The following is a 9,384-nucleotide window of genomic DNA, read 5'->3' as shown; positions in this document are numbered from 1 at the left end:
GACCCAAAATGCAACAAATGCTTTCCATTGTCACTTGAAAATGTTGTGTAAACAGGGCCTGACTTTTAACAGAACACATTTCTGATACAGAATGAATTCAACCTAAACTTGGTCTTTTATTGTTTTTAGATTAAAAATGTATTTGATACAACATTTTTAAAACTAATTTTAGTCTTTTCTTTATCATAGCATTTAATAGTTCTAGTTTTGAGATGGTATTAGACTGGGGGTGAATATGTATACAGTTGTCTTGAAACCAAGTTTTGGACTTGGTTTTTTATTTGATGTTGAATTAAAAGCTTCTTTAAACCAGTTTGGAGTTGGGCTTCAATGGGTCGGCTCTAGTTCTCAATTAATACTGAATTTGTGATTGACAACTTTTAGTCTTTTGAAAATATTTGGATCTTTATTTTTGCCTATCATGGATTCTATTTAAAATGTTTCTTCCAGCAGATAAAAACTATAGCACTTGAATGAATGAATGAATGAATGAATGAATGAATGAATGAATGAATGAATGTACCTGATATTTCTAAAATATAGTAAGATAGTTTTTTCTGACGTGTTTCGATGCCAAAGCTTCTTTTGTTACGTTTTCATTAAAGAAATCCAGCTCACAAACAAAACACCAAAATCTTGACTTATCTCATCTCATGAGCTTAACATAGTGCAGATACATGCCAAGAGTAAAAGCAGACATCCTTTTTTAAGCCTTCCCAAGCTAAAGTGTGTTTAAAACAGCTAATAATCCCAATCCACACCATCTACCCATCGCCAGTCTCTGAGTCATAGTAATCTAGATTAAAACATCTGGACCGTCTGCCTTGTGGCACTGCCTGTGAGCGAGATAAGCTGATACAGCAAAGCTAACGCTAGCTACTTGCTCTTCAACTCCCGAATAGCTTCGTTCGGCAGGTTTCAACGTTGTTTCTGTCACAGCAGAGACCAGCTGCAAGAAGCTAGCACCAACCGCGTAGCGTGCAACCGCAGCTGGGTTTGACTTCAGCTGGTGGTCTGTGGTTGGCTGCTGCAGCTGGCTGTTTTGCTAGGCATTACGTAGCCAGCGAGCCACTGACCTAATTCCACAAATCTGCTGGCCTAAATCACAGGGACTCTCCAAATAAATGAGAGATGTCCTGAGAGTATCAGGGTTTATCCACAGCGCTGAGGTGTAGATGACACACTGAGCTGGGTGGGTGCTTCATCCTATCACTTATCGTATAGTTTTACAGTCCCATATTAGAACTTGTTGGCATTACAATAATCTTAGGGGCCAAAATAACCCCAAACACGTCACTGTAATTGTGTTACTCTGGGCTATTTTAGATTCTGGGGAGAGGAAACTTTGGCCTACACGTGTGGGAGGACGATGTTACGATACAAACACGATTTGGATATTGGTATTTTAAGATTCGCAAAACTGTTTCCAAGGCTAACCCAATGTGTCTCATCATCCTTTCAATCATTCATCTGGAAACTTAATATTGTGTCCGTATTAGCTGGAGGCAAGTGACAGTTAGCCAACAAAGCTTCAACAGCTTAAGTCTGAAAGTCCTGTCAACAACCAGAACACTACAAATGTTCCCTTTGTGATTCTGTTTGGTAGATGAATGGGGACTTAACACTGAACGTATAAGCTATGTGAAAGCTATCAGAACTAATTATAAAGTTTAGGTAGGAAGAACAAAGGAAGAAATATGAAGCCAGAGCAGAAAAGTATTGAGAATGGTGTCTCACTGGCGGCAATGAAAGGCAGCAGACTGTGGAAGGTATGTGACTTTACATAGATTTAGCTTGGTAAGCTAGCGGAGTGAATACATCTGTCTGACTGACCTTTCTCGCTGACGCTTTCCATGTCCACGTCCTCACAGCTGGTGTACTCAGGCGTGGATCCGCCCTCCTCCTCTGAGCTGCTGATGGACATCTGCCTCTTGTTGACTCCGCGTTTGCTCTTGTATGACCGTGGGGGGGGCGGCCGCAGAGACTCCGACTGGTCCGAGCTCTGAGAGTCCTTCCTCAGCAGGTTGTCTCCACCTTTGTCCCTTGGGGCCCGAGTTGTACCGGGCTCCAGGCGCCCATTGTTCGGACCCCAGTCTGGAGGCACCGGTCCCCCAGGCTGGGGCCCTGATCTCACTCCACCTCCAGTAAGTGGTGCACCCCCACCGCCCCCCACGGTCCTATCCACAGAGTAGGCGCGGTGGTTGTCCAGGATGACCTTACGGTCTGCTTCCCCACCTCCGCCCCTCCTGGCTAGCCGGTTTTCAGGCACCTCCCCCATACCGCCTCCTCCACCGCTTCCTTCGCCGGGTCCCAGTCCCACCTCGTTGATTGCAAGATCACTGTGCCGCCGTTCATGCCGGACCTTGGACACCTTGGCATGCATGCGCATCTCCTGCTCTTCCTTTTGCGGTTTCACCGGGTATCTCGCAAGGTTGGGGTCACTCCGGTACCGGTTCTGGAACTCCTCCTCCCGACGCTGCCTCTCCCTCTGCTCGTCGTCCTCTGGGCGTCTCCGGTGGGTCTCTGAGCGACCCAGGTTCTCCTCTCCATCTTCATAGTCCTGAGAATGGATCTTCTCCAGCCTCCGCCCGTCTCCTAACCTCCGCTCTCGGTCTCCAGCAGCCGTCCGTTCATCCAGAGACGACTGAGACTGAAGCTTGCCTGCAGGTCTCCGACTGCTACCGCGTCCCATACCTCCTTTACCATTTTGTTCATGGAGAGAAACGGGCCTTTTCCTGAAAAACAAGAAGATTTATAATGAGTCGTACAATACATTCACCAGCCATAACTTTATGACCACCTGTCTAATGCTTATTACCTTGCTTTGACCTAAATACAATAAACTGTGTAGCTCTGAGATTCTTTTAGCTTTCTGTTAGAACCAGCAGAAATTTCTGCAAAAGACAAAGCTTCACTTTTGACCAATACTGACCTCTGCAGAGTGGGAACACTCCATAAAAACTGCAGGTTGGAAATGCTCTGACCCAATCACTGTCAACTCTCAAATCTGTACACTTCTATATTTTTACTGCTACTAAATTCACTTTTCGGAAAAAAATGCCACCTCATATCCCACCTACTGCCAAGAACCATGATGAAAAGGGGAATGATATGAGCGCATTGGAGTCTATCCCATCTCTCAGTGAACCGGTAAGCAAGATTACAATAAAGGTTGTGACAACTTGTGAAAGATTAATAAATTGCTTGAAATGAAAATACAGTGGACCCATATTGTAAAGTGATTTCACTTCTGGTGTTTTTCAGTCCACCAAGGAGAGTTCTGATGCGGTGCAGTGAACTGTGAACACCAGAACATCCACACTGAGACATAAATACGTGAAGCTGTTGTGTACGGACAATTCTGTGCTAAAACGGCTTCCATAGTCCCATGAGCATGCATACAACTATTGGTAAACTGGGAGAGAAACCAAATTTGATGTTTTATTGATTTTTACTTTTCACTTTTATGATGAATATAACCTTATTTTGAATTTAATGGCAGCGACAAAAGGCCACATTCTCTACTAGGCCTCAACCTTTTGGGATTTGGGTTTTGTTTTATGCAATGTCGTTAAATCAGCATTATAGTAATTATTTTAAGATGACTCTGTGGGATAAAAGTGAGTCAGAGTATCTTGATGTTCATCATTAAGTTTCCTACGGTTTATTTGGGACTTATTTAAGTGAGGGAACTCAGGATCCTGAAATTAGGGTAGGGTATACCCAAGATAGGAAGTAAACACGCCAAAAAAAAAAATCTTATGTCACAGCTCAAAAGTTTGAACACTTTGGATTAAAATCTGTATTTTCCTTACTAAATCTTCTTAGTTCAATCACAACTGAATATGAAGAGATTAAAAATTGGACTGACTAAGATGAGGCCATAATGAATTCTTACCTAACTCACCCACTGAATGAAAACAAAGGGATTGAGTCAAAGACCTCTCAAGACTAAAACCTGTGACCTCGCTTCTCCTCTGGTTAAGCTACCGCAGACAGAGATCTGTTCTTTTATTTTTGACCAGGGGATTAAGAACACAACAGGCGTTTCATCACATACACCAAAAAGCTCCAAAGCCTTTTCCTAAAAATGGGGCTCCTATTCCCAACATGCTGTCAAAAAGAAGATGAATAGAAGCGTAATGATGGAAGCTCCTCGCAGGTTCGCGTTGCATCTTACTTCTCTCTGGGCGGTTCACTCTGTGAGCGAGAGCCAGGCATGGTGTCCGCACCCTTGGTGGCAGTGACCCCTGCGGGCGGTGGCGTCCCGTCCGACGGGCCGGTGTTGGCGTTGATGCTGGAGGGCGGGGCTTGGGACCTGGAGCGGAGTAGCTTCCTGTCCCGCTGGGCCTCACCTCCCGTGGCCGGGTCATCGAAGGAGGTGCCCAGGCTCCCGGGCCGCACCCCTGAGCCCGAAAACCATTCTCCTGACTTGGTGAGAATCTCCTGCTGCTTACGGCACAGGTTGCATACCCACATTACCTACGGAGGGGGCGGAAAAAGAACAGCAGCATTACTGGGGGGGGCTTCAGCAGGGTTTGAAGACAGACAGAACACTGAATGAGAGGAACACCCAACACAGAGGTGGTTAGGCATGCCTGTGATCAAAAGGCGGAAACAGATACTCATTCTGCAACTCAGCAGATCAGATACACATTTGGAATATATACTGATGCAAACTATTTAATGCAGTAGAACTATAATCATCTGTAGAATATATGAAAATGTAAAATCAACTCTCGCCACCTTTTTGTCCTCAGTTCTATCTTTTCTTTCTGCGATCTTTCCCTCGAGTTTATCTTTTCTCTGCAATGTGCTGTCGTCTCATTCATCTCAGTCTCAGGCTTCCAACCTTCCACGTTGATGAAAACAGGCGTGTTCACTAGAGTTCGGGTTCACTGTGAATTGGAGCCTAGGAAGGGCGTCTGCAACCTTTATTGAAGGCAATCTGATAGATTTCCGTACATAAACGATTAGGATTCGTACAGAATTCAGGCTGAAAACAGGTTAAACATTGAGAAAACAACCCAAAATGTCAAGAACCAAACTCTGATTTGATTTTTCAGCTACATAATTGTTCATAAGATTAAAAGATCTATACTTCATTCCTCTCATGTGTTATTTGGTGTCATGTGAGCTAGAAATCATGTGAAAGAGAATAAAAGAGGAATAAACAAGTGAAGATAGTCTGTGTAAAAATGCAGCAATCATTTCAGAGAAATAAATTCAATCACTTCTTCGTTTGCATCCGCAAAGCATTGTTGGGATCTCACAAGACCACAGAAAATATGATTCACTTCTAAGGAATAACAATCTTCATTTGCCATGAAAGAAAGTCATGACATCTGGACTGTAACTCAGGAATGCACTCAGCCAGTCATCGAATGGTTAAGGCCCTTAGGATCTGACACCTTCCAATCCCCCCACCTCATCAAAGAATTTGGAGGGATTCATCTTCCTCCTTCTTGGCTCCTGCTATTGGAGGAGGCAAGAGCTGCTGGCAGCAGCTCACCCCAGCACTAGCTCATCCTGCTAACACCAGAGGCCTGCAACCGAAAGCCTCAACTCCTCTTACTGACCTGACCACGAGGGTCAGAGCCTCCTGAAACCAGAGGCCAACATCCAGCATCCAATCTCATTGTGCAGGGAAGCATCCAACCAGTTTCCCCGGGAAAGAGGTATGAGAATGTACGGCTCAAGTAACCTCTTTGTGCTTTTCCCTCAACAAGCAGGAAAAGCAACAGCATTGGTTTGAATGGGAACAACCAGGACGCTGCAAAGACTGCTCCTGAATCGCCAGCTCCATCTTCTCCTCAGTCTGCAGAACACAGCCAACCACACATAGCAGGAGGTGCTAACTGCCATAGAAGCCAGCAGCTTCTCTCCAGTCTGAACAACAACCAAACTCCTTCAAAGACATCAAGGAAGTGGTAACAAACAACTGGGCATTTACATGAAATGAGTAGTTAAACATGATGCTATGCACAGAACTGTTTAACTTTAATGTAGATGTGTTTAATCTATTACTTGTGATTGAGTTCAATTGATGATGATATTAAGAGCAGTTATTAACCTCTAAACCACGCAAACAAATAGTCTGCATGCTAATCTTTGCTTAACTAACTTGTTAACTCGCAATCCAACACATATCACATCAAAGACAATATCGCACACGTAACTGAACACCATCTGACAACTCCTCACGTTTTATAAAGCAAATCACATTCGCATCAACTCAATTTAGAAATGAGCCTTTAACGGCGACACACAGGACACAAACGGTTAAGACTAGCTTCCATGTTCATTTGTTCTCCAGCACATGGTCGAGACCCAGGACAGACTTCCGGCCTCTCTGATAACCACCATTCTGAATGGAGTTTATTGTGAGCCGCCATCTTGTTCTGTAGGTCCATCACGTCACACACAGACACACACACACTCCCTCCACCTCTCTCTCTCTCTCTCTCTCTCTCTCTCTCTCTCTCTACACACACACATGCACACACACACCTAGACACATCAAGCTGTATATAAGTAGTTAGAATCTGTGTTTTGTTTGTCTTCATTGTAAACAAATATAATTTTGGGAATTATACTTGCTGTTTGATTAATGAGCACAAAAGTAAATGAAACGGCGACCTGTTCTGTGTCAAGAACTCCAACAATCCATCAAGCTTTACTGTTAATTCTGGTAATTGTAATCAATTCAACTATTAATTCAAATTACAAATGAATTGTTTCGTATATCTTATGAGACTGATATAACTGAATTGGCTATCATTTCCTGTTCAACATGTGGTGCTCCTGATGTATCTGATACTGATCAGATAATATTTTTCAATAAAATATCTAATCTTTGATATTTATTAGTTAACCCTAGCCCAACATAATTGGTACCCTATGTGTGGACTGCACTACATAAATGGTGCCACGTGATCCTTTTGAGGTAAGAAATCCCTACAGCATCAAAGATTCAGGATGTACAGTTACTAACGTTTCAGAGCTAACCAGCTAGCTTTAGCCTGATGGCCGCTGTACGAATTTCTACCGTGAGACGGTGCAGTGAGCGACTTTAATTATTTATCGTACTGCTTTCAGTCTCGTAAAAGAAGAAACTGGAAATACTGTACGCCCGGGTAAAAAGTGAGAGCAAACCGAGGAATGGTGACTCACTGCTGCCACCCAGTGCACAAACATGACATGACCTAAATAATATGTACGGTTGAGCTCTTGAAGCAATGATACTTCACCACACACATGTAGGCCAGCACTAAAATAACTGTAGCATTGGCACCTTCATGGAAGGAGATTTACTTTGTTCTTCTAAAACGTCCAGTTGTATCGTGAGATGACATCCCGAATGGCGTCAATCAAAACAGACACAAAGGAAGATCCTGTGAGATCTTTCTTGATTCCTCGGCTACAACTAAGCTAACACTAAATTGCAATCTGGCATGAGATAAACTGTCTCTATGAGCACGAGAAGCCCTCAGTGAGTGGTTATGTTTTACACGTGCGATGTTGTCACTCTTGTGAAGATATTAATTCTTTTTCTGGGCTGCACAGCAACACCGTAATACAGTAACCTCACTTTTGGTTTGATGTGAAATCTCTGGACGATCGGTGCCATAGTCCACAGCTTGTGGGCACTGGATGTCGTATAATCTGTTGTTATTTTTACACTAAAGAGATGATCTATGAATAGCTATAACAGTAACATTTCTCTAAGTGTTTATTTATCTGTGTGTAACATTAATCATGCAATCAGAGCAGAAATAACCATGTTCTACCATTCACACTCATTCAGACAAACACGATGCACCCTGATCAGTAATCTTGATGATTACAGAGAGAAAATACCCCGAGCCTTCATCCCATAAATCGAATACTCACATATAGCCATGGCTCCTGGAATTCCCCACTCTCCGCCCGCAAAAAAAACAGGATTTATCTGCCTCCGTATTTATAATCCTGCTGGTTTCGTGTTGCTGAGAACAACTCTAGACACATCCTTTGCGTTTCCACAGCGGAGCTTTGGCACAGAGCAGAACACCGAACACCTCCGAGACCTTGGGACACCCTGAGCTGCTGACTCTCTGACAGCCGGTGGGACGCCCCGTTAGCCGCGAACCCGCTTGTTCGCGGCTAGCCATCAGCCTGCCACGGTGCATTCATCTCGGCCTGATTGAATCCTCGTTGGCGCATGTCCAGACTAATCTGAAGTAAATCAGCTGCCCACACGGCCCACAGCTGTCAGACGGCCGCCCCGTCCGAACAGTGCAGCCGGCGCCGTCTCCCCAAGCCTTCCTCCACCGCCGGCCCTCCACTCAGGGGCCACAGATTAGCAGCCACCGCTAATCCTTTCAGCTCTTCGCTATTATTCAACTCATCCCCGGCTGACAATACCGGCTCACAATCCATAACTTTTAACCTATAGCCCCCCCTCCTCCTCCACCCGCCCTCAGGCAGGGCAGGTTAGAGATTAATGCCCCTTTCTAGTGCATGATGGGATATGAGATATTTTATATTAGTTTATAACTTTACATAAAGTTTGATTTTGAGGACTTTTATCAAATGTTACTTGTTAAACTACTTAAATTTCAATACACTTGATCACTCATTGATTCAACCAGAACACTAATTGATAAAAATTACAAATAATTAAAAATGCTTTTTCCCGAAGATCTATAATAATAATAATAATAATAATAATAATGATGTTATTGGAAACATTACAATTATTTAAGCCTTATTAAAAAATGTTTCACTAAGAAGAGATCTTTATATAACAACTGAACAATTGATGTATGGATTCAACAGAGCTCAAATACATGTAGTTTTCAGTGCAATATCTTGGCAGTTTGTCAGTCTGCAAATGCAGGTTAATGCTATTGCCACTTACAGCTGAGTGAGTACAGGATTGACAAGGCTTTGCGAAAGAGTAACAAAGGTGCTCTTTACTGGAGCCCTGGAGCTTCTATGAATAATGCTAATGTCATTTGCAGAGAGAGCACAGCAGCTCACTCACTGTAAAAACAACAAATAAAAATCAAAAGGCTACATTTTGAACTGAAACCAGGAAACTTCTGTTGTGTTATCAGTGTCAATTCAAAATGCAACTATTTGAAAATGCTCCAACTCCATGAAAATTGGGTTAAAAATAGCATTTTTTTTTTTTTTCTGAAACAAAAACACAAAAGCGATGAAAACACTGGTGGAAATGCGGCTGGAACTGATCAAAAGATTCCAAACAAAATTAAATACATATTATCTGTGAAACATTAGTATAGTGCCCTGTGATGCAGAATAATCTCAGTCCATGTATGTGACCGTCAGCTTCATCTATAGGTTGCTTTGCTCTGAAGAGGAGCAAATACACTCTTT

The 9,384-nt window shown here is 43.2% G+C and overlaps 1 protein-coding gene across 1 annotated transcript in view; it reads right to left on the bottom strand.

Moving 5' to 3' along the window:
- Positions 1–9,384, bottom strand: part of LOC308144834 (regulating synaptic membrane exocytosis protein 1-like) — a gene marked incomplete at both ends in the record, with an annotated part of 41,505 nt that overhangs the window by 9,573 nt on the left and 22,548 nt on the right. Inside the window, 3 exons of the mRNA XM_080516073.1 lie at positions 1,077–1,098; positions 1,834–2,735; positions 4,181–4,482. Coding sequence (XP_080372199.1) covers positions 1,077–1,098; positions 1,834–2,735; positions 4,181–4,482 — 1,226 coding nt within the window. The remainder of the gene's footprint in view (positions 1–1,076; positions 1,099–1,833; positions 2,736–4,180; positions 4,483–9,384) is intronic.

This window comes from Blennius ocellaris (genome assembly GCF_963422515.1).
Source record: "Blennius ocellaris genome assembly, chromosome: 3".
Lineage (NCBI taxonomy): Eukaryota > Metazoa > Chordata > Actinopteri > Blenniiformes > Blenniidae > Blennius > Blennius ocellaris.
Note: the sequence above shows the minus strand (reverse complement) of the source record. Positions and strands in the feature narration are given on the sequence as shown.